We start from the raw sequence: 25,640 nt of genomic DNA, 5'->3' as shown, positions 1-25,640 counted from the left end.
ATAGCTGTGAAAGTTGGACCATAAGGAAGGCTGAGCACCAAAGAATTGAGGCCTTTGAACTATGGTGCTGGAGAAGACCCCTGAGAGTCCCTTGGACTGCAAGGCGAACAAACAATTCAGTCCTAGAGGAGATCAACCCTGACTGCTCTTTAGAAGGTCAGATCCTGAAGATGAAACTGAAATACTTTGACCACTTAATGAGAAGGAAGGACTCACTGGAGAAGAGCCTAATGCTGGGAACGATTGAGGGCAAAAGAAGAACGGGATAGCAGAGAATGAGGTGGCTGGATGGAGTCACTGAAGCACTTGGCGTGAGCTTAAATGGACTCTAGAGGATGGTAGAGGACAGGAAGTCCTGGAGGAACGTTGTCCATGGGGTCACGATGGGTCGGACACGACTTCGCAACTAACAACAACAACAGGAATAAGTGAAAAAAGATTTGAACAAGGGATTTCTTAGTTTGTAATTTGGCCCTGTCATCCATTTGATGCTGACTTGCCCATACAGGTTACAATAATCACATAACCAAGAGCAACATGAATTTAGTAAGTATGTATCAAAATAATTTTTATATAATTTATTTATTGAATTTATATCCTGTCCATCTCCCCAATAAGGTGACTTGGACTGGGGTCATACTCTGCTCTCTTGTCTACACCCTAGTTAACGTTCCTACTGTGCTTATATAGCGGATTTTATTTTTTATTCCCAACATTAAAATACGAAGAGAGTTTTGACTCATTCATTTTTTTGCCTTCCGGTTGCCTATAATCTGTATTTTATGAGTTGAATTCTTCTATGTGTTTTACTCTGATGGACAGACACTTTGAAAAAAAAAAGTAGCAATATATAACAGGATGCTAAGTATTTGTAAATAATGTGCATATTTCCTTCTATGACTGCTGGACCTAAAGTGTTATTTTGAGATAGTCATTACTCAGCACATTTGTTCACATTTGTCAGTATTTTAAGAATTGTGTGGTCTTACCATGTGGGTTTAAAAATATAATCATGGAATTTAAGCCATGGAGGCTCTTTGGTGGTTTGCCAATCACAGTATCATTGGATAGGCGGTGTGTCCAATACCTACTTCCTAGGGCCAGGCATGTCACTGACCTTCCAGGAGACAAATTAGGTGGGAAGAGTATCTTATTACCTGAAACTTCATATTCTACATGTTTTCTTCTTTGATCTTCTGTTTTTATGCTTATCAGATTTTGTCAGTTCACATGCTGTCAGTATATATTCCCTTCACACCGATCAGTTTCTACCAATTGTCTGGTTCTTTTGATTTATCTAGACATATCTTCACAATTTCTTCCTAAAACCTAAGGTGCTTCAGCATGATTTACCAAAAGTCTACTGTGAACTCTGGAATAACTATACGTATAGGTAACTTTTTGTAAATGTTTTCGTTGATATCAGTTTGTAAAGGCAAACAGGTTTCACCAAAACCTGTTAAAAATACTCTAAGAAATTCTATGTATGTACATATGTATGTACATTGAGATATCATACTATCAGTTAGAATATTTAACTTAACACTTGCACTAGGGAGATAGTAATTTAATGTTACACAATAATTTAAAGTAACTGAACAATTAATCTGATCAACAATTAACAATGCAAAAAGAATTGATAATCATTCTGTCTACTCTGAAAATTTCACATTTTCTCCTGCCTCTCAAGATCTTTCTCACATATACATATATTGCATTTAATTATACACATCTGAATGTTATCCAAAGCCATTCATCAAAAAATTTAGCTTGTTCCTTTGTTTCAAGGAGAGGGGCGGTAAATCCCGTCCTTGTGGCATTTAATGTGTTTTGAGCCACAGAAACTTCCTTGTTTAGGCAGACAAGAGTATGTACCACAACATTCCCTTTTGAGGACTGTCGTTTCTTGTTATCCAGTAGCTGTAGAAACTGTAATGGTAATGTTATCTCAGTTTCCTTTCTTAAAGGCTAGAGTAAAGCCCTTGATTTCACCTTGCAAGATGAAGCTGAGGTAATATATATCCCGCAGAGGTTGTGGCTTTCCTTCAACACACACCCACACGTACACAGACACATACCCAAGTACATTTGGCACAATTTATGCCAGGAGAGAATGAAAATCAGTCTAGTGTAAAAAATTCACATAGGTCTTGGTGTCCTGGCACGTAACCACCACACAGGGGATGCAGCTTTGATGCTACCTTCTCAGTTATTTCTCTTCCAGATATAGAAGTCCTGACATTTCTTTGGTATTTGTATGTGATTAAAATATACCCTAAATATAACTTAATTTCTATAAATAGCAAAGTGTGTTTCAAGGCCAATTAAAAATAAATCTGGCCTTTAGGAAATGTATAAACAACAAATACGTTAAAGCTGAAATAAACTTTACCTATTATCTTAAATATTTTCTTGGATGAAGGAGATATTTTTTCAATTGTGGAGCTTTTAATTTTATGTACTGACCTATAAAAAGCTTCAATCAACATTCCAGTAACCACTGAAAGATATTACGACAACTGCAGCAATCTAAAACCTGCCTTTGTCTTAATTTTGTTTCATATATAATTCTATTTATGGAACAAATCTAGTGCAAATGCTTCTTTTTGTTATTATACAAAACAAAAATCATATTCTGAAAGGAGACTTGTAGTAAATGAAGAGTAGCTAGTACTTGCACAAATACAGTAATGCTAAAACATTAAGAGGTTTTTAAGAAAAGATTGGACAACCATTTGTCTGAAATGGTATATAGAGTTTCCTGCTTGAGCAGAGACTTTGACTAGAAAACCTCCAAGGTTCCTTCCAACTCTGTTATTCTATTACGTAGTTTTGTGCTAAGAGGGTCTCATTTTAGCTTTCTCTACTTCTATTCTATTCCGTCAGGCCGGGCTATCAACGTAATATTTTAAATTGGGGTATTTTAAATTTTCTGGGGTTTTAAATTGAGCCAAATTTATTTAATAATTTTAAATTTTTAATTGATGTTTGTCTTGTGTTTTTAAATAGGTTTTTAAATTATTATTATTATTATTATTATTATTATTATTATTATTATTATTATTATTATTATTATTATTATTATTATTATTCGCCCTCCAAAGGGCCACAAAGCAGGCCCAAAGTTGTTTTTCCAAAGGCAACTGGATTTTGTTTTTTGTTGAAGATACTTCACTCCTCATCCAAGAAGCAATTCTGAAGAAGCTTCTTGGTTGAGAAGCGAAACGTCTTCAAGGAAAAACCAAGTCCAGATGTCTTTGAAAAGGAACCTTTGGGACAACCATGATGACTGAGAATTCCCACAGACAGCCACAAGAAAGAGTTCTGAACTGTTCTGCTTTATTTGGATTACCTATAGCTGTGATGGCGAACCTATGGCATGTGTGCCACAGGTGACACGCAGAGCCATATCGGTGTGCACGCGAGCATTACCCTACCTCAGCTGCAGCGTGCATGCACACGCTGGCCAGCTGATTTTCGGGCCTTCCGGGCCCAATGGAAGTTGGGAAACAGGCTATTTCCGGTCTCTGAAGGGCCTCGGGGGTGGGGGTGGGGAAGGCCGTTTTCACCCTCCCTAAGCTCCTAGAAAGCCTCTGGAGCCTGGGAAGAGCAAAAAACGGGCCTACCGGGCCATCATGTGCCAAAAGCGGGGGAAGTGCGGGGGGGGGTCATGTGCGCACGTGCAGGGAGCATTTATGAGTATGGGCATGTGCGTGCACGACCTTCTCACACTCCCCCACTTTTGGCACACGATGGTAAAAAGATTAGCCATCACTGACCTATAGTTTCTTTATTAGCTGAATCCAGACAAACTATGTTTCATTTCATTTGTGATTGGTAAAAAAGGAACCATGCTTGTTTTTCAGTAATTATATTGAAGACTAAATCCAGCATAGGATTCAGATGAGACATTAGTTGCAATTTACTCAAAACAGAAGCTTTCATTCCATCACAGTTGCATAAAGGGGAAGAGGGATGTGAGGCTTGTAGTGCTATTTTTTACAGGATGTTTCCGTAAGGTGTTCTATAAGCACTTTAAGTAACAGTTTAAGCATTATAATAAAATAAATGTATGCTTATCATCTACAACCAATTAACAAGGCAGAAAGCTTTCAAATCTATTCATAGACTCAGAGGAGCAAATATGTTGCCCTGAATATTAATATAGATATTTGGGATTCTGGAATCAGTGGTGGGTTGCTACTGATTCGCTCTGGATCGGGCGAACTGGTAGCGGTGGCTGCGGGAGGCTCCACCCACCTGCCAGGATGTCTCTGCGCATGTGCAGTTGCTTCTGTGCATGCAAAGAAGCGTCGCATGCGCCCATGAGCAAATAGGTAGCGAATGAAATTGAAATCCACTACTGTCTGGAATCCTTAATATTTGAAGACTAACAGCTTGAGAGATTTTTATTTGACCTACAACCCCTCTTCCAGTGGTGAGGCTTTTATTTTTACTTTTAACAGCATTTAATCGGCCAAAGAGGTTGTAGAAAAAATGCTTTTAAAAATTAAAAAAAAGCCTCTGATGATTGTGCAGCTCAGCTGGGCATGGGGGGGGCAGGGATTTTTGTTACTGGTTCTCCGAACCACCCGCTGCCATCACTACTGGATCGGGTGATCCGGTCCGAACCAGGAACATTTCACCACTGCCCTCTTCCATGGGTGAAATCCAGCAGGTTCTGGAGAATGCAGAAATTTTGAGCAGTTTGGAGAACCAGTAGCGGAAATTTTGAGTAGTTCAGAGAACCAGCAAATACCACCTCTGGCTGGCCACAGAGTAGGGTGAGAATGGAGATTTTGCAATATCCTTCCCCCAGGAGTGGAGAGGTAATGGAGATTTTGCAGTATCCTTCCCCTGGAGTGGGGTGAGAATGGAGATTTTGCAGTATCCTTCCCCTGCCATGCCCACCAAGCCACACCACGCCCACCAAGCCACGCCCACAGAACCAGTAGTAAAAAAATTTGGATTTCGCCACTACCTTCTTCATATCTCACTTGACAATGTCACTCAGACAAGAATCACCATCAAAGGCCTCAAGAGCCTAATCTTTAAATAAGACAGTAAATAAAGAGTAGCTACAACTTGTACAATTTACCAAGTACCTGGCAGGGAGCAAAGCTCTTTCTGATACGGAATTTATCTGGAAAATCTACAAGCACCCCAAAAGGATATTTTAACTTTACTCTTTTCAATTTTATTCTGTTTTAACTGCTTCCTATCGGAATACAAGCATTTATCTGGTCTTCATGTTTTTAATTGCACACAGCCAAGAGTTGCTCTGTTAGTGAGATGGGTGGTCTCTAAATCTGATATATAATTAAACATAAAATAAATAAATAAATAAATAAATAAATAAATAAATAAATAAATAAAAGTTCAGAATAATCCCATTCCTAGATAGTGTTTTTTTAAATACTCTATTTTGAACTAAGTTGAGCTTTTGGATCATTTTAAAGACAGGCCCTGTAAATGATTTAGTTCCCATAAACACTTACAAAGTTTTCAGAGTGCTTTGAAAATGTGTTTAGTTGCTATCTATACTGCCTTCAGTTGTGATTCTTCTTTCTTTTTTGTTAGCCAGCAAAAGCACTGTAAATTATTATGGTGGCCATTGGGATTGATTTTTGTTAATTGTAATCTATCTTCTTTTCTTTTTCTTTATTTTCTTAATTATACACTACACAGAAGCTGCATGGGTTGAATGGGCAAGTATCAATTAATAAATAATAGTCTTTGTACATTATATGATCACCATCGTTTTCTTAAGATCTGTTTTCGAATGGAACTCAAAATAAAAATTTGTAACACCCCTCCTGCGTGAGCTGCACTGGCTCCCGTTGGTCTTCCGAGTGTGATTCAAGGTGTTGGTCACCACCTTTAAAGCGCTCCATGGCTTAGGACCGGGATACATACGAGACCACCCCCTGCCATCAACAACCTCCCACCGGCCAATACGCTCCCATAGAGAGGGGCTCCTCAGGGTGCCGTCAGCCAAACAATGTCGACTGGCGACACCCAGGGAGAGAGCCTTCTCTGTGGGGCACCAGCCCTTTGGAATGAGCTGCCTCTAGAGCTTCGTCTTAGCCCCGACCTGCGTACTTTTCGCCGTGCCCTAAAGACCTTCCTGTTTTAGTAAGCCGGATTGGCTTAATATGAATTTTAAGTGGGTGTATGTGTTTTAATTGAGGGCCAAATTGTATATATTTGTTTTAATTGGTTTTAAATTTTATAAATTCATGCGTTTTAATGTGGCTGTACACCGCCCTGAGTCCCCTGGAGAAGGGCGGTATAGAAATCCAATAAACTTAAACTTAAAAACAAGTATTTGACTTTTTCATAAACACCCAATCTAATATTTATAAGTACAAATTCTCATGTGTAGTTGAATATCAACAAAAAAACAGTTTTACTCACAAATATAAACAGGTACACAGTTAGTAAAAAAGAAAATGAATCCACAATGAGGCACATATCATTTAATTCTCTCCAGATGTGTGTATTTTTCAAACTCAAAAGACACAGTGGAGAGATGTGACTTGGCTGTACTAACCAAACTATGCAAGCATACATGTACGCACATGCTTTGTTAAAAACAAACATTTATTAAAAACATAGCCTGTAAAACTGAAAGCAGTCAACGCAACCCATGCTCTACCTGTATTGCCTTCGGGACAAATTTAAATTTTTAAAATTGATTTAAGTAAAAAAAACCAAAACTAAAATAATCCTGCATCCAACAGAATACAATTGTTCCATGCTATTGGCTCAGTTTGAGAGCTCCCTGTGTCTGTAAATGGATTACCTCTGCATCCTGCTCACGGAGGTGGTAAGTTTTCTGTAAGCATTCCAACGTTTTTGAACAGAATGTCCCCTTCTGCAGGAGACACTCCAGAAGTAAGACCAGCTGGTCCGGGGAAAGCTAAAAGAAAATAAATAGCTTGTGAGATAAAATTATAACCTTTTTGTAATTCAAATAAAAGAGGCCAGCCAGTGACTAGTCTCAGATAACCTATGAAATTATACCATGTGCTTGTAATATATAGAAACAGTGTGTGATTGCATTATGAACACTATTGTGTCATTATTCTAAGAAACTCCTTTATCAAAATGAAATGAGAGGTTGTTCATTTGCCAAGATTTTCTATTCTATACTTAAGTAAGATTAAACCTATACTAATCTCAGTTAAGTGATAAACTTATTATCTGCTAACAAGCTTTGCGAAATATACCACCTTATTTAATTTTCATAGGAAATTATCAAAAGCACAAATTATACTGCATTACTTCCTGGAGATTTTAATACATATAGGGCTGAAGAACTGTAGCAAAGCAGAAATACAAATTTATCCAAATTTCTCTTTCAAAATTAAAATAGCAACAATATCATTTGCATGCACGCACACATCCCAATCGCCATATATCCATCCACCCCTTTTTAGTGCAATTCTAAGCATATTTATTCAGAGGTAAATTCCCTATGATCAATGAGTTCAATTTTCAATTAAGAGTATAAATAATTCTAGATAACTGCATGAACAATAGAAGAAAATGAGGGGTTTAATTGCAGGGAAAATGAACAGGGAAAAATTACAAAACCACTATTGCAACAAGTCCTTAAGTGCTACATTTATTTTGGTTTTATTATATAGAAAAAATCATTGAAAATAAGGTGCATGTCAAAGGACAGGAAATGAACCATTTGAATGGGAAATTTGGTGTTCTAAAAAGCAGTAGGTGGTTTCTTATGTAGCCAATGTTTTCATTCCACAAAAAGAGAAAAAGATAATTCTGTGCATAAAAAATAAAATCATGATGGTGAAACTCTACTTAATCACAAATGAAAATCAACCTCTGATCCCTTTCCAGATCTTTGGGTGAAAGGACTTCTTGTGCCCCATTTACCATTGCAAGCAAAGAAAGAAAAATGACTTGGTAATCCAGTTTCTGAGTGGGTTACACTTGCAGATTAATTTACCCCATTCCAACTTCATAAAAAGACACTACATTTTAATGTCATCAACAGGATCAGATTTCATTTAAGAATAGAATCCTAGTCTAAAGTCATGTCTATATTATTCAGCACTGGAATAACCATCATCAATGCTCTCCAGATGTGCCAGGACTGCCATTCCCCCAGAATGTTTAGCTTGCAGTCCCAACTTCAAAAATGGGAAATCAGGACAGAACTGCTCCAAAAGGAAGGACAGTAGGAGAAGACATACTGCAATTATCTGGATGTTTATGGTTGCTTGTAACATCTCCAAAAATATGGATTACTGGTTTCTATAATCTCTAAGGATAGTTAACCATGTAATAGGATTGTATTACTATTATCCTTCTCATCTTTCCTATTACCTACTCCTATTGATATATTATGAGTATCACTTTGTTGGTTGTATCTTATGAATTATGGTTGTATCTTATGTTTTATGATTTATCACTTTGTTGCTTGTATGTACAATGAGAGCTTATGCATCAGAGACAAATTCCTTGTGTGTCCAATCACACTTGGCTAATAAAGATATTGTAATTCTGTTCTGTTCTGTTCTGTTCTGTTCTGTTCTGTTCTGTTCTGTTCTATTCTATTCTATTCTATTCTATTCTATTCTATTCTATTCTATTCTATTCTATTCTATTCTATTCTTATTCCATTCCATTCCATTCTTATTCCATTCCATTCCATTCCATTCCATCAAAATAGAGTCATTTTAAAAGGTATCGTATATTAAAACTAGGAGAAAGGATAGTTTGCTTCTCTATTACTCTAGGATGGGGTATCAAACCTTGGCAATTTTGGAAGTTGACGTCCACAGATTTTAAAGTTGTCAAGGTTGGATGCCCCTGTTCTAGGATACCCTGCATTTCTTTCTGATTTGTTTCCATTTATGAGGTTCATGCTATTAAAGTGAGAAGTCAATATGCAAATTTATTTTTTCAATACTTAGACTATTCAAAGTTATCCCTCTTAATGCAACCTGTGACATTACCATTTAATAAGGCATTACAAATTATAAAATCATAATGAAGCGAGGGTGTGCCCAAACTATAAAACAGAAGATCTAAACCTTACAGTCATGTGCTGGGTAATTTACATTAAGATAGTTTATTTATTTATTATTAAATTTGTTTTCTGCCCATTTCACCATGAGGTAACTCTCAAAATAGTTCTCGCAAAAGCCTGAGTTTTAAAAAGTACCATAAGTGGGTACAAAATAATGCATTAGTGGTGAGCTTGACTTTTTGTACGGACTCTGTAAAGAAAAATGTAAACCACTATTTCAGCATAGGGCAGCTGTCTGAGAGCACCAGCTATTTCAGCCTAAACTAAGCTTCATGCACTTGTGTACTACTTCCACTGACTTGCCGAGTCCACTGACCCTGGTTTGGCACTTGATGCAACTAGAAGCCATCATATATCATACAAAAGTGAGTCTGAATTCTAGCATTTGTGTGATTGTGCATCTAATATATTTCTACTTACATCTATACTTAGCATATATTTTACAGACAGTATCCATCTTGTATGTACTTAAAGCTGCAATTTAAGCACATTTACCTAAGCTCCAACGAAGATTAGTGAAATGTATTAGCCAGTGGTGGGTTGCCCCCAGGGGTGGGTTCTAATTTTTTTTACTACCGGTTCTGTGGGCGTGGCTTATTTTGTGGGTGTGGCTTGGAGGTCATGTGACTAGGTGGGCGTGGCTAGCTGGTCAGTCGTTTCTGAAAGGTCCTCGCACTTACGACCAGTCCTCGCACTTACGACCCAACTCATTTGTTTGCTTTTAACACTGATCAGCTGTAGGACGGCCCTTTGAAGCCCCGCGGCAAGGGTTTAAACAGTTTTTTTCCCTCTAGTCATCAGCTGGGACTCAAGAGGCAGCAATAGATTGGGGGTGGGACCAAATAAAAGGTAAGAATAACATGGGGGGGGGGATGGGAGGTCGGGGGGGAGACAACCGGTTCGGTGATGTCATATTGTCACCGCTACCGGCTTGGCCGAACCGGACCGAACCGGGAGGAACCCACCACTGGTTGCCCCCAGTTTGCACCGGTTCTATAGTAGTAAAACCGACGGGAGGCTCCACCCACCGACCCCAACGTCATCAAAATGCTTCTGCGCATGCGCGCGGCCCTGTTGCGAACCGGTAGTAAAGGTAAGTAGAACCCACCCCTAGTATTAGCAGACTTGTGATAGAAACGGTTAACTTTTTTAGAAAAATGGGAACTTTGAATGTAAAATCTAAATGTAGCAGTAAGAAAACAAACCCATTAGCGATCTCAAACACATACTCTAGATGTGCAGATTCCGACTGCAGAATGTTTATGATAGCAAGGGAAATATAAGACTTGAATTTACAAGTTTGAATCATATTCGGATTGAGGGATACAATTTTAAACAACTGTGCTGAACTTTCTGCTCGATTTCATATATAATACAATTGTTTCTGGGGATCTTTAAAATGAAATAGAGGGGTGTTTCTGGAAAATCATTGTCTACACTAAGTTCAAGTGTTGCATATTGTTATTTTATAAATATTTCTTCCTTCTCCATAGAAACTGCTGCCATTTACCAGAAACAGCACAAAGACTTAAAAATTGACTTGTGGTTTCCTTTGAAATGTACCTTTGGCATTGACTTTATACGTTAACTGTACAAGGAACTATTGTTTAAAATTTCATCAAGGTTTTGAGTTTGGCCAAGTTAAGCAAAGAAATGTAGAAACAAGGTAACCACATGACCTCAGTTTACCTCTGTGAAACTCATATCGTTATGCATTATGCAGCTGAAATTTTGAGGTTTTGAAAAATTATTGAAAAGCAACCAAGAGGAGAGGACAAAGTAAGAATCTTCCACTTATTATTTATGCCATTCATCTCCAATCCTGAATTTTATATTAAGAGCAAACAGTACTAGGGAGAGAGAAATTACAAAATATGAACGTATAAAATGTACATTTCTCACGTATGAACTAAATTTATGCGCATATGTGAAATGTATATGCAAAATATACCTTTTCTATTTGGTTTTTAAATGTTATTTTTAACACTTTTAATCAATTGAAGGAGTAAGCAGGGCAGTAGAATTTAATAGAGAATAAACATGGATTTGTTCCTTATACGACTAATAAGATGTATTTATGACACCTCAATATATTCTTTCATACCATTTATGCCATGAGTGAATTTGTGTCCTTCAGATAAAATGTATATGGCAGGGGTGAAATGCTCCTGGTTCGGACCGGATCGCCTGATCCGGTAGCGATGGAAGCGGGTAGTTCGGAGAACCGGTAGCAAAAATCCCTGCCTCCCCCCATGCCCAGCTGAGTCGCGAGATCATCAGAGGCTGGTTTTTTAACTTTTAAAAGCAAAAGGTGGTATTTGCTGGTTTTCCGAACTACTCAAAATTTCCACTACCGGTTCTTCAAACTGCTCAAAATTTCTGCTACCGGTTCTCCAGAACTTGTCAGAATCTGCTGGATTTCACCCCTGGAAGAGGGCAGGGGTTAAATGCTACCAGTTCGGACCGGATCACCCGATCTGGTAGCGATGGCGGCAGGTGGTTCGGAAAACCAGTAGCAAAAATTCCTGCCCCCACCCCATGCCCAGCTGAGCCATGCAATCATCAGAGGCTTTTTTTAATTATTTTTAAAAGCATTTTTTCTACAACCACTTCGGCCGAAAAAATGCTTTTAAAAGTAAAAAACAAAAAAAAAGCCTCTGATGATCGTGCAGCTCTGATGATCCCAGCTGAGTTGCCTAATTGTCAGAGGCTTTTAAAAGCATTTTTTAGCAACCTCTTCAGCTGAAGAGGTTGTAGAAAAAATGCTTTTAAAAGTTTTAAAAAAAAGTTGGCCACGCCCACCCAGTCACATTACCCCGCCACTACCAAGCCACACCCACAGAACCGGTAGTAACAAATTTTAAATTTCACCCCTGGTATACAGTAAATTCTAAGTACGTTGTCTGTATTACATTCTTTAGTCTGATTTAGTTCAAACCAATATAAATAATATTAAACATGTATAAACACTTAAAATATGTCTTGATTGATAATTAGGTTTTTTTCAGCTGCATTCTTCTTTCACTGGCAAGTATCTGTGTCAGCGGTCTCCAAAGCTCCGCAGACTGGCAGTGTCAGGGGGGAGAAGGGATAGTTTCACATGTGTGCCCGCAGCTTGCATGGCCCGGTTCCCAAAGGGCCAGGGCCCAATACCGAGCTGGTATTGGGGTTGGGGACCTCTGATCTATGTGATTACTTGATTCTCTCCATGATAGGTTGTTGATTAATTTGCAAGATTTTCAAACAATTATTTGAAGTCTTTGTGTGATCTTTTCTAGTTCATGATTAGTAAATCCATGAATCTTTTCTTCTAAATCCATGCTACAATTACTGTAACCATCTTATATGATTCTTCCTTATAGCTTATAATAATAAACAGTTAAAACTGATATTTGGGCAGAATATCTCCATTTTGAAATAATGCACTTTAGCGTACTCTTATGTTATAAGAAGTAACATAAATTGCTGCTGCAACTCTAAGTGGGATCATTTAATTTCTAATGGGATCTAGTTGAATTTCACAGCAACTGAAAGCAGTAGAATAGTCTCTCAAAACTAAAAGGCATGGCGATTTAGGTTACAATATCTGGGTTGCAAAAACTATGAAAACTTTAGAGGACAATAGAAATGTTACAGATTCAGAGCTTTGGCAACAGATTCATATTTTTGACAATGGCCCAGGGTCATGTGATCACGTTTTGCGACCTCCTGAGAAGCCGTCAATGTGGAAGCTAGATTCACTTAACAACCATGTTACTAACTTACCAACTGCAGTGATTCACTTAACAACTACGGCAAGAAATATTGTAAAATGGAACAAAACTCACTTAACAACCGTCTCACTTAGGATCAGAAATTTTGGGCTCAATCGTGGTTATAAGTCGAAGACTATCTGTATGAAAAGGTTAGGAAAAACATAGGCCTGCCAGACTGAATTGGATGTTTGCAAGAAATTATTTCAGAACTCTGGCCAAGCAGTGTGATACAAATTTAACAAACAAAGCAAGTTAAAGAGAAAAGAAAGGTAAGTGATAAAAATATAGCAACCTCGGCTGGTAGGAAAAATTGCATCAGTGAGAGATACTTTCAAGGCGAGACAGGGCTTTTTCAGCTAGCCTGAAAAAAATAATCGTTTTTCCCATGATTGTTTGTGCCAAATGTGTTTTAAGAGCGAGTACTAGAGAGAAGACATAAATTATTATGTTGTGCTGAGCGGGCTGAAATAGTCTGTAATTTTCAAAGAACAGTTCCATATGCCAGCCAGAAAATCATATTCCTTGAAATGGTAAATTCTCGCAAGCATCTCTGGCCTTTAAAGTTTAATAATTCTTTTAAGTGTAACAACTGAGGTTTTAAATCGTATTTGCTGGGTTACAGATAACACAACGCTGAACTGTACTGGGTGCTCGTCTGCGGATTGACACATGCGCACGTTTTTTTTTTTAAGTTTGCATTCCTGACTCTTTAACTTTCAAAATCCAGTTGGGAAAAAAAATGCACCAAAGCCAAGTTTGAAAAAAAATAATAAGAAAAACACATTCCTCAAAATTTGCAACCAAATTAGAAAAAACAATTGTAACAACGCATTCTGACTAAGCAACTGGTAGATCGTTCTCGCTTCCCCAGGATCTAAGCAGGAACTAGATTTATAGGTCTACTTAGTAAAACAAATGCCTAGCAGAGTCATTTTTTTAGAGGGAACTGAAGTCTCCAACTGCCAACTCTTTGGAAAACGTTTTGACAAAGCAAGTACAGGATTTAAGCAGCAACAAAAGTGAGCTTCTTATATCCCAATGCCAAATAAAATAGGCACAGGGAAAACCCTCTCTTATTGCATCCAAAGCTCTCTCACTGTTTTCTACAAGGTCACTGGCCTCGCCTCCCAGAAGACCACCCACCTTAAAAGAGACTATTTGTCAACCCCGCATTAGCATAAACGAAATAAATACCAGATCCCCAACTAATTCTGGAAAAAAAATGTCATTGAAACGTTTAACTACTGACCTTCCACCGCTATAAAAATGTGACAGAGATATATGCACTTGAGCATCCAACAGCATGACGACTTGTACCGCACCCCTACGCCAGGACACAAATCATTAAGGAGTACAGCTGGTATTCAGAATATCCCATTTGCTACAGTCTGCACTTGAATGAATTCATTGAAAGGCTCCTCAAAGGGAAAATGTGCCTGGACTCATGCAGCAACCAAGTGACACTGGCGTGATTTCTATTATTACTCCATTATCACACTGGGACCTGTGCCTAAATGAGCATACTTCCTCCCTGATGCCATTTCCTTTTATCCTGGCTGTAGCCTAAAATTGGATCAATGGGAGTAATACGTATGATGTCATTTCATTTACAGCTACTTGCCTCCTCCTCTTCCTCCTCCTCCTGCACATACAAATAGATCAATTCTTCCCAAAAATGGTTAAGAAATGCATAGGGAGTTGATTCTCCCAGAAATGGGTTCTCCGCTATATCCGTCTATGTTATTACGGAAAGGAACTGTTTATGCTGATGGAAAACAGCAGTTGGGTGTGGGGAGGGAAGGGTTGTTTTTTAGATCCACTACTGTGTGCTGGAGAATGCTGGCTAAAACTCAACACAAACAAGTCCCAAAAACAGAATTAGAAAACTTGACCTTTGAATATTACAAAGAGATGCCTTTTCTTTTCAGACGTACAACAGATTCAAGCCCACCCCTTCCCTTAAAAGAGCCTAGTGTTTTACTCTCTCTGTAAAAGTTTTTACGAGATTTCTCCTGAGTAAAACAGAAGGCCTTCCTACGCCTCTCTCAAAAAAGGGGGGAAGAGAAAGAAGGCAATCCATAGCTTTGATAGTGAATGGCTGCCTTTAGACAGAGCTTCCTCATTAAACACAGATAAGAAAGCCATCAAATTAGTTCAAGAAACTGGCTTTATAGGGCCAGGGTATCACTCCCAGCCTGTACTTTGAGGCAAGCCAAAAAGGAAAAATGGACACGAAAGGGAATTGTCAAGACTCTCTCGTCATAAACCTTTTGCTTTGTCAATTTGCCTTCAGGGTTGTTTTCTACTGGCTGCAATTAAACTAAGACATTCTTAGAACAATTGTTTCATCTGCCAAGGACAGAAATTAAATATTACAAAAAAAAAAAAAAAAAAAATTCAAAGCGGTGTTTCTTATTTAACAGTAAACACATTTAGAAAGACCTTGTCAGGGTATAAACTCAAATGATATTCCTCAGTGCTGTTGTTTTCCTCTGAAATCTGCGCACACCCCCCCCCGCCATCTCCCCACCCTGCGCAGTCTTTCTTTTCAAATGGATGCAAGCATTTCTCCTTCAGGGACAAACATACGTTTATTTTAACCAACATGTGAATTTAATAAAATCAGCCACAAAACCAGCTGTGAAAAAAATAGACTGATATTCTGCAGCAAAAAGTTTCAACCATGGAAAAATGAAGAACAAGAATCGAGTTAAGATGCAGAGCCATTTATGGAAAGAAGTCTGCAGCTGATGAGCTGAGTGTGTCCCTGCACACAGTCCGAAGGAAAACAATGCTGTTTTAAGGCCAACAAGCCTAATCGATCCATCCTTTATTCTAAGGGCATGCAGGCTTTTTCATACCGGGAACAAACTACCTGCTAAGCTTGCTCTTTCTCATGCACAAACAAAATCAAACTTTTTTAAAAAAACAGGGGTTGGACTAGAAGACCTCCAAGGTGCCTTCCAACTCTGTTATTCTATCATTCTAATTCTAAAAAAAAGTGAGAGGGTTAGGACCAAAAAAGAGAGGAACCTATTTTGATACTGGATTGAATTTAAATACAAAAATTTGGTTTGTCATCATGGATTTTTTTCTTTTTGTTGCCACATTTAAAAAAAATCAGCAGCAACTACGGTAGGGAATTTGGAGTGTCACACCACTCTGGATTTGCAGATCTTTCATTCTTTGTTTATATTATCACTCCTTTTCTGTCTTCATAGGCTTATTTACTCTTCCTCTGAGGTCTATGAATCTGGAGAGAACCTACTCAAGGCTAAATTCTCTCATTTGTTTGTTTGTTTGTTATGTAGTTAAAATATTAGTAATTTTCAAATAATTTTTATTCTATGGCTTTTTAAATCTGGCTTAACGAAGCTCTAATATCCCATTGTTTTATGTGCTTTCCAGTGATAATGGTTGATATTTTTAACCACTGCTACAAACTTATACTGAAAGTTGTTTTCTGGTAAATATTCTTCTGAATGCTGTATCTGACTTCTAAATCTCGTTTATGATGCTTTTTATGTGGGGAGAGGTCTTGAGTTGGCAGGATTTCAAGACTGCCTATTCAATCCACTTCTCAACATATAACCATCACACTGTTTTTCAGCACTACCAAAAGAAATAACTTTAAGAACCTCCAAAACATTTGTCCATTGAAACCTTAAATGTTTTTAAAAGTTTTAGCATTTAGCTTAAATATCTGCCATGCAGATGGAAAAAGAAGCAACAGAGATTAAATGAGTATGTGCCTTCTGTTCAATGTTTACATAATAATTTATATCAGCACTACATACAGCATTATCGATTCAAACTGAAGTCTCATCTTGGTGCGCAAAATACAACCAAAATGCACTAGTTGTGATTTGAAATTCTGGCTGCTATATTTTAACAATCACAACACCCACTAAAAAAAAGTATCTATGGTTTCTGAATCAACCGAAGAATTTACTTCATATTCATGAATGGGCCTTCTGGAACTCAAAAGAGAAATCTTAACATGACCCAGCTATTTTTCATATATTCAGAGGCACAGTGGTATCACTGATGCTAAGTGATATTAGTAGGAGTTGTAACAATCAGCTACAGGCTGATTGTATTGACATCAACAGTAAATACTGTCGGAAACAATAAAATTACCATTGCCTGTAGTATGATGTTTCTTGATTTATAATTCATCATTCTTCTTTCCAATCATGTGTATGTAACCCAAGAAGAAAGACACTTCAGATATACGATTAGGATGATTTACACTATAACAACTTTAACTTTAAAATGTTATGAGATTCTTGCTATTCTTGCTGAAAAGACTGACACAGGAACTATTAATATTCTGCTATCTCCTCTTAGTTCTGGCATTCTTAGCCCCGTAAAATAATATGAATAGTTCAGGAGCATTAGCTAGAATGCAGTTGATTTGCATCTAGAAGAGTAGGGATTGCAAGCAAGGTCAAGAAGTACATAGTGAAGCTCCGTTAATTATACTTTTATTTTAAAGAACTTTTATACAAATCATTATTGTCAGAAATAGAATTCTTTTCAGTTTATTTATTAATCCATTCAGCCATCAGATTTTTTAAAAAATATGAGACATTGGTATATGCAAAACTTAAGTAGCAAAATAAAATGTAAAAAGTGAAAAAAAATTTGTTATAATTGAATTTCATTTAAAATGTCATCATCATGCACAATCTGAGTTTAAAGAAACATTGTTACAATTTGGTCTCAAATTCACAAAATTATTAGCATGACTAGACTGATCAATACGTATCAAGAATGTATTTGCTTCTAATTGGAGGAATACATTATTTATATCCGAAATAGGCAACAGTGACTCAGATCTGGTATGGGCGCCCTCTCTGTACCTATTGTTGTGTCTTTTCCAATAGGCAATGGATTCAAGAACGTATTTGTTTATGGGCCACTAGAATTTAAACTCATGTTCTCCTGAACTGCGCAGTGTCTTAAAGAATAGCCAATAGATTCAGAAAGGAGGGCTATTTTCTCTTTCTGGAGCAACCCCTTTCCTAGTTAATCTTACATTTATCTGCCATTGAGCCTATTTGGTCTATTGTTTAGTAAATAATATCCTTTATCTTCTTTGACATCCCAGAAAAGAATAGAATTTCAAAACTGGTTTCTTCAGAGAACTATAATTACAGTATCAGTTAATAATATGGCCTAAGCATACAGAAGATGCTGAAAAATAGAGAGTTGTGTCTTTAATCTGACAACACATCATATCCTTCAATACCTTCCTGATTTATATTAGCTAAGCTTCCTTCTAGGTTCTCTTATTTCCCAATAACCATTTCATATCAAATTCTTCTTGCTATATGTAGCTCGGATGATTAATACAGCCAAAACCTGCTTTTATAACAAGGCCATATATAAATTGCCAAGACATGATTTTTTTTTTGTTTTAATAACTGCTCAAACTTTCTTGCTAAAACACAGCTATGTTTAATTTTGTGTTACATATCCCTTTTGTGAAATTGTTAAGGTTTATATTAAAGGAGTCAATATAGTTCTCTGAGTAATTTCACGCAGAGACGATCTGTGTGAAACTGAGGTAATTTTGATGATGAGACAGGATACTCCTGATTTTGTGATCGACAAGTAAAATAATATGCCCTGAAAAACTAGCCTCTCTACCAAAATGGCTAAATGTTAATGTTTAATAGGGGATAGTGGAATTCAGAAAAATACAAGACTGTTCGTTTACTATCTATACCATATAAAATTGAGAAAGGCATGATTAAAAATAGAGTATAAAGCATAGAGAAGTACTATTCTTACAGGAGAAGACTCAATTAATGTCTGTGAAGAGTAAGCATCTCATTCATCTTTTAATGGTTCTTTAAAAGTGTCGACACTCATGTGGAAGAGTAATTCAGGCTGGTGATACTGGGTTTTTTTTCCCTTCTGGACTTTCAAAGGTTTTGTTCAAAGGCCTACACAAAGCCTCCTAAGCAAATTTAATAGTCCTGGGAAAAGAAGGAAAGCTCTCATATGAATCTGCAGCTGTGACATAAATTACTTTCCCCATTAAAGAAGAAACTCTCTCTTTTCTCAAAGAACCTGGAAATTATAATTCCCCTGAAGGGTTTAGGGAATATTTCAGAATTCTGTTGAACGTTGAATAGATCACAAATGAGTCTGAATGTTTGCAGTCAGTTTTGAAGTGTTTATATCAGAATTTGCATAAGCCTGTAGCAATGCTCATGTTTGTTGGGGATAATGATCCAAAATATTTAGAGGGGACCGGTCATTTACTTGTACACAATCACCAAAAATGTGTACCCACAAAGAAGGTATGACAGCTTTAGTATCAAGTAAGATCTCACTCTCTCCAGAAGCATCAGACTGTGAATTCTATGCTTAGAGGTCCTACAGTTTTGAATGACAACAGATTGGATGTGCATTAGAGTACCTTTTCCTAGAAAATTGTCTCTTCAAAGTTAAGATTAGCAGAATGAAGTCAGCCAGTATATACTCAATAAACATTTTAAAGATGTTGCTTTATCTCTTATAGGCCGTACCGCCCACAGAGTCTTCAACACACAAAGTTCCAGTTGTATGCAAAATATATTTCCAATAATGCTTCTTAATGGAAAGAAGATCCACTTAAGGACAAATCTCAAATCCGCAATGCATTCTAAGTGCTTTGAAATGTCATAAATGATTAAACATACAAGATCTAACAAAGTGTTGAGCTAGCAAAATGGAAACCAGGTGGCTTCTAAGCAGGTTTGGTCAGGTTATAGGGCTTTGCCTCCCCACCAGCCTGAGCATTCACAAAGAAACATTTCATCAGAACTTTACCCTTGAGCATAATAATTCCATTTTAGAGAAAATGGATAATCCTAAACCTTTAATGTCTGTCGTATATACATAGATTTTATGTTGATTGCCCTGTATATCACAAGCTGTCTATATTGGCGTAAACCTGTATTTAAAAAGAGATTGAGGGAAGGAAAGGATGTGGAAGAGCTTTCCTGAAGTCTGTGGAAAAGGATAGGCCTTCATTTTCCTTTTTAGGCAAACTAATGACATGTAAGTGAATCTGTATAACAATATTACAGTTTATTAAGACCGACTGGACAAATTACGTTGCCATAGATACCCTCAGAGATTGGAAGAAACTTCTGCTTCTTCTCTTTTTCAGGGATTAATAATTGATTCATAAACTTATTCCAGTATGAACCATGGTTAAGTGGTAATGTGTTTTTAGTTTCAGAATTTTATTTTTCAGAATTACAATGCAAAGGATTTTTGAATATAAACAATTAAATTCCCATAAATCCTTTTTTAAAGATATTTCAAACACTTAAAAGCAAAGCCTATTTAATGGCAGCAACTGGATAGCACATATCCCAACAATACTTATATAAAATACTGTTATAACAATATACAGTTTATACCCTTTTTAATGAACCTTTTTAAGGTTTGTTTTAAAAAATAAATAACCCAAGAATACTTGCAGCACAAACTGAATAAACAAAATAGAATTAGAAAGGTATGAATTTTTTCCATAAAATTTGGGCACTTGAAGAACTGCTGGTCTAACTGGAAGAATTTTGATTGAATTTGAAAGGTGACCTGCTATTTCAATGCATTTTCTTTAATCAATCCAGTTGTAATGCGTTCTGTGGGATTTAAAATTGAAACTGGCTCCCATTATTTTTCACAGCAATCTTGTGCAAGTTTATTTACTGTCTAAATATATCTAAATATATCCAAAGTTGACTTCATCCTTGTCAACTTTGATCTATCTCAAGGCCATACTGAATGCATCTTTAAATGTATTCCTACATTTAATGGACAGATTTTTTTAAAAGCACAAATACAATGAACTGTGGATAGAAACAATTGGGCAACATACAGAAAAAAATTGTATTTTTCATTCTTGCAGCATTTCTGAATAAAATTCTAGCTTTGGAGGTAATATTGTCTCCAAACCAAGAAAGTACAATTTTTTCTTATATATCTCAATGATGCCTTTCATTATTAACTCCTCTCCAAACCAGGGCTGAAATTCAGCAGGTTCTGACGGGTTCTGGAGATCGGTAGCGGAAATTTTGAGTAGTTTGGAGAACCGGCAAATACCACCTCTGGTTGGCCCCCGAGTCGGGTGGGAATGGAGATTTTGCAATATCCTTCCCCTGGAGTGGGGTAGGAATGAAATTTTGCAGTATCCTTCCCCTAGAGTGGGGTAGGAATGGAGATTTTGCAGTATCTTTCCCCTGCCATGCCCCCCAAATCACACCCAGCAAGCCATACCATGCCCAGCAAGCCACGCCCACACAACCGTTAGGGAAAAAAATTGAATTCCACCACTGCTGCAAACAATTTATGCTGTTTGCATTTTAAAATTCCACAGCTGAAATTAAATTTTATTTCTGGTTTTAGAGAAGCAGAAAAATGGGATATCTATCTTTCATCTCAGCTTTAATTCTCAGATCAGTTTAGTCATGGACCTATTATGAAACCAGATCACAGTATTGCTTGGAACTATAAGGCAAACATGTGGTGTTAAAATACCACAAAACTATGTTTAACTCTCCGTCACCAAACACTGTGGCATTTCACTGAAGATTCATGAATGTCTCTTCCCTGTTATTTTCAATTTTCAGAAAACAATCTAATACATAAAATTGTCCAAAAGTCTGTATTCCATTCCCTTTCAGGATATTTTTGGAATTTTGTAACCTTCAATTAAATCAGAAAATTCAACATGAAAGAGGCTGAAGCATCAGGGACCAAGTTCCAGACTCAAATTAAACAGCTAGACAATCGGACCAATTAACTGCTAAGGATTCCTTGTAAGAAATTATGTAATTTTTTTTCAAGATATCTTAAAATTTAATCCTGTTATCCTCGTTCATCATCCCATCATTGTTACCCAATTCATTGTGCAAATGCTAATGTAATCTCAATACAACTATGAGGTTAATGTTAGTTTAAAAGAGGTAAATGCTCAACATATAGACGCATACAAACTGTACAGCAATATGCACTAATCCAACATTTAATTAACCTCAGTTTAGATGCCAGGGCTATATTTTTCATTCTGACATCACCTGAAAGTAATGAATGCTATTAATGATCTTGGGCAAAAGATCCATTCTTCCTGAATATCTAGAGAGCATTCATTTCTGCTTATGTGTAGTATTTTCATCAGTTCACTTCTGCATCTGCCCCTGATATTCAGGGAAACATGCCAGAATCCTGCATCACTGACCACCTTCCTGCATTTGAATGCAGAGGAGACAGAAAAGAGACCTGCAGTTGAACTGCCCTCTGAGTCTCCTTGGGGGCTGTCTCCTGCCTCCTGTATGCCATATTCTAAAGGTAACTTTTTGTTCCTGGCGTGTCACTCTGGGAGCCCTATGGTCCTATTTTGTGATCCTTGACGCACTGTTGAGGAGGAGGAGGAAGAGGAGGAGGTGGTGGTGGTGGAGGAGACCAAAAGAACATATTTTTTTCTTTCTCACCCTCTCTCTCCTTACATATTTCTTTCTTTCTTTCTGCACCCCAGTCTGAACTGATATTTGGTTTTAACCAATATGTTTAACATCAATATTCCATTAAATAATAGTTTTAATGTACCATTATTGATGTATGACCAGCTAAATTAGAAACAATGCTTTTATTAAACAATTTTATTTGGATTCTTTTTGTAGAAGAAACAGGTGAATTGTGTACAAAAGAAAAAGTATTAATAATTGATGATGCCATTTATTTTCTATTTCAGCCATTTATTGGCTGTACAAAGCTGATGCTAAATTATTGTGAAGTAATGTACCTCAAATACAGTTGCAAAACTAACAAGCTGATTGGAAATCATCCTTTTTTATTTCTGTCAACATACTTTATTCCAAAGTGAAATATGAAATCAAAGCAGACAATGGACTGGATCCAACTGATGTAGATCAAAGACCTTCTGATTCAGCAATGCATTACTTGAGAAATAGAGGATAGCAATTTTGTTGATTTCTCCCACCTCATACTTTACTCTATGAGGTGGGAGAAATCCTGTAGAATAGGAATGGTGATGATGATAGGAGTTGTGGGAAGATGAATAAATTGCTTTAAACTCTACTTTGTTTTCAATGGAATTTGTCCCAGAAGACATTCCTCATAGGGTCAAAACATATACTCAGCCATAATCTCTAACACCTTCTCAAGTCATAACACTTGACCAATTGTTCCAATAATTCCTTAGCCTTTTTGTAATAATATTAGTGTGGAATTTATCATTGCAGTTTACAGATTAAACATCAGACAAGGCAACACAACATAAAATTTAACACTTAGCAATTCAAATAGCCCACCATACAAAGATCTTAATATTCATTATGGATATACTCCATGAAACACACATGAAACATCATAATTATTATTAGATTGGACAATAATGCAATAATAGTCAATAATATTGCATTTTAAAACTTAAACATTACTTGTCCTGTTAAACAATAAACATTTTTTAAGGAGGAGGACTACATGAATGGATCATTATTGATAATGTTTTTAAAAATCACTTCAAATTAATATACCCGTTTTCCCCCAAAATAAGACATCCCCTGATAATAAGCCCAATCGGGCTTTTCAGTACATGGCAATAAGGCCAAGCACTTATTTCAGGGTTTAAAAAAATATAAGACAGGGTCTTATTTTCGGAGAAATGGTACAATCTTTTCTTTGGTTATATACTTTATGTCAATCCAGCTCTGGGCATGGTTTTACATGTGCTTATTTGTACACAAATTAATATTTTAATTTAATTTTAAATAGATTCCATAGGATGGATATTGAATCTGAATGTGGTTGTCAAAAAAAAATAATGCACATATCTAACATCTACACTTAATTGCATATTTAGTTTAGCATTATTTTTGAAATTTGAATCTATTTCTTTGCATTGTTGATTTATTTCCTAAATGTTTATTGGTTTTCGTACAAGTCCAAAAATCCAAATATTTTAAATGCTAAATCTATAGTTAATTAATTCCAGTAATAACAATCAAAACTGTTTAGTTTTAAGTAATTATATGCATATATACTCCTTTATATAGAATTAATAACATATTAGAATATTTACAGAAGACTGCAGAAATGTTAAATTATTTTTCATTGCTATTTAAATAGTTTCTATAATTTTGCATATTCTGTTCTAATATTTTTGTGTAACAATCTAAAACTATATTGTGTCAAATAAAATCAAATTAAATCCAGTCAAGCTCCAAAAGAACACCTTTTGAAAACTCAGGCAATTGCAATTAAATATTGATTATTTGTAAAATAAGGATTAAAGGGGATAAAAGTTTCAGTCAAAAGCATTTGCTACCAGACTACAAACCTTTCAGCTGAAGTTTGCAAGCTCTCAAGTTACATAATGATATTCAGCAATCTGAGTATCCAATAAACTTCAGTTTATCGAATTAAAACATAAATTATGCTTGCTTTTACTCTCTCATATTCCTGCTTGGATTACAATTAAACATTCTGTGACAAACTCCTTATTTGAAAACACTATCAGAAAATAAAAGATGATGACCAATCTCAATTGACATGTAAAAACTAAGAAAGAACACATCAAGCCCTGTTTATTCCAAAACTATTTGCACAAAAGATTCTAGGCATTCCATAAATAATAAAAATTGTTTTATAACTATCCAAGTCAGTAACTATTTTAACTTTCAAAATCTAAGTATAGGGAAGTAAGAGCTAGACAAAAACTAGCAAAACTAACCTTCCTATTTTTTATCATTCTGTTAAAATTCGCTAGAAATTTGTTACTGAAAACTCACCCCATTTGTAACCTTGTCATTATTGGGATTTCCATTCACATTGCAGAATCAGGTTTATTTACTACGCTTTGATTTTGCACTGAGAATTATTAAGGAACTAATGAATCTTAAAATTACATCTTTTAAAAAACAAATGTGCACATAAAAATAGTTCTTTTATCTTCCTTTAAAAATAGACCTGAGACAAATAAGGATCCAAGGGTGAAACTTAAAAGGCAAATCACATACAAATGTTAGAAGCAATTGTTCTACAAGCACAAGTTTTAAAAATATATTACTTACAAATAACTTTTCCAGATAACTACGAAGTAACCAAAGACCACTTATGGTCTTATACCACATCTTCCTGCATAATGTTTTTTACCTGGTGGGAAGGTGGAGTTCTCCCCTTAACTACAAATCCAACCCAATTGTTGCTCCACCCTTGAAATTATGGCATTTAGATCAGCAATTAAATTCTCTGTTCACCTTTTCCCTTACTAAAGCTTCATTTAGACACCATTCAGTAATTACGTTAAATTAGAGAACTTAATTGTAGCCTCTGAACAAATAAAACTAATCCGATTGGATTACACTTTCCAAAGACTGATATTCTAATCTCAACAAAATTTTAAAAAGTGGGAGTTTTTTTCCATCCAGTTCCCAGAAAAAATGGCCACATATGAATATTTAGGCTTGTTTGTTAAATCCTTTAGGTTTTTATCTATACCAGTCATGACCCCTTTTCCTTTTTTAAGCTTAAATTACAGAAGCATCATGTGGTTTAGCATACACAATGACCAAATCCAGGGTGTGGTCCTTGTAAGGACAAACATAGTATAAAATAGGTGTGGCAAATAAATGCATTGTATGCTATAAGCTTACAGTCTACAGGAATAACTGGAATCCACCAAAGTTATTCTAATATTAGAACTTACAATATATAGATGCTACGTGCTAATTAAATAGATCAAGACGAAATGTTTACTTCAATAAGGATGAAATTTTTTTCGGACAGCATGGAGC

The 25,640-nt window shown here is 36.3% G+C and overlaps 1 protein-coding gene across 1 annotated transcript in view; it reads right to left on the bottom strand.

Moving 5' to 3' along the window:
- Window positions 1-25,640, bottom strand: part of AOPEP (aminopeptidase O (putative)) — a 207,280-nt gene that overhangs the window by 23,841 nt on the left and 157,799 nt on the right. The window contains exon 14 of the mRNA XM_070938690.1: window positions 6,806-6,922. Within this exon, the coding sequence (XP_070794791.1) occupies window positions 6,806-6,922 (117 nt within the window). The remainder of the gene's footprint in view (window positions 1-6,805; window positions 6,923-25,640) is intronic.

Source organism: Pituophis catenifer, unplaced genomic scaffold (assembly GCF_029215685.1).
Source record: "Pituophis catenifer annectens isolate HBS135680 unplaced genomic scaffold, rPitCat1.0.hap2 SCAF_2, whole genome shotgun sequence".
Taxonomy (NCBI): domain Eukaryota; kingdom Metazoa; phylum Chordata; class Lepidosauria; order Squamata; family Colubridae; genus Pituophis; species Pituophis catenifer.
The sequence above is the reverse complement of the archived record's forward strand: the minus strand, read 5'-3'. Positions and strand labels throughout refer to the sequence as shown.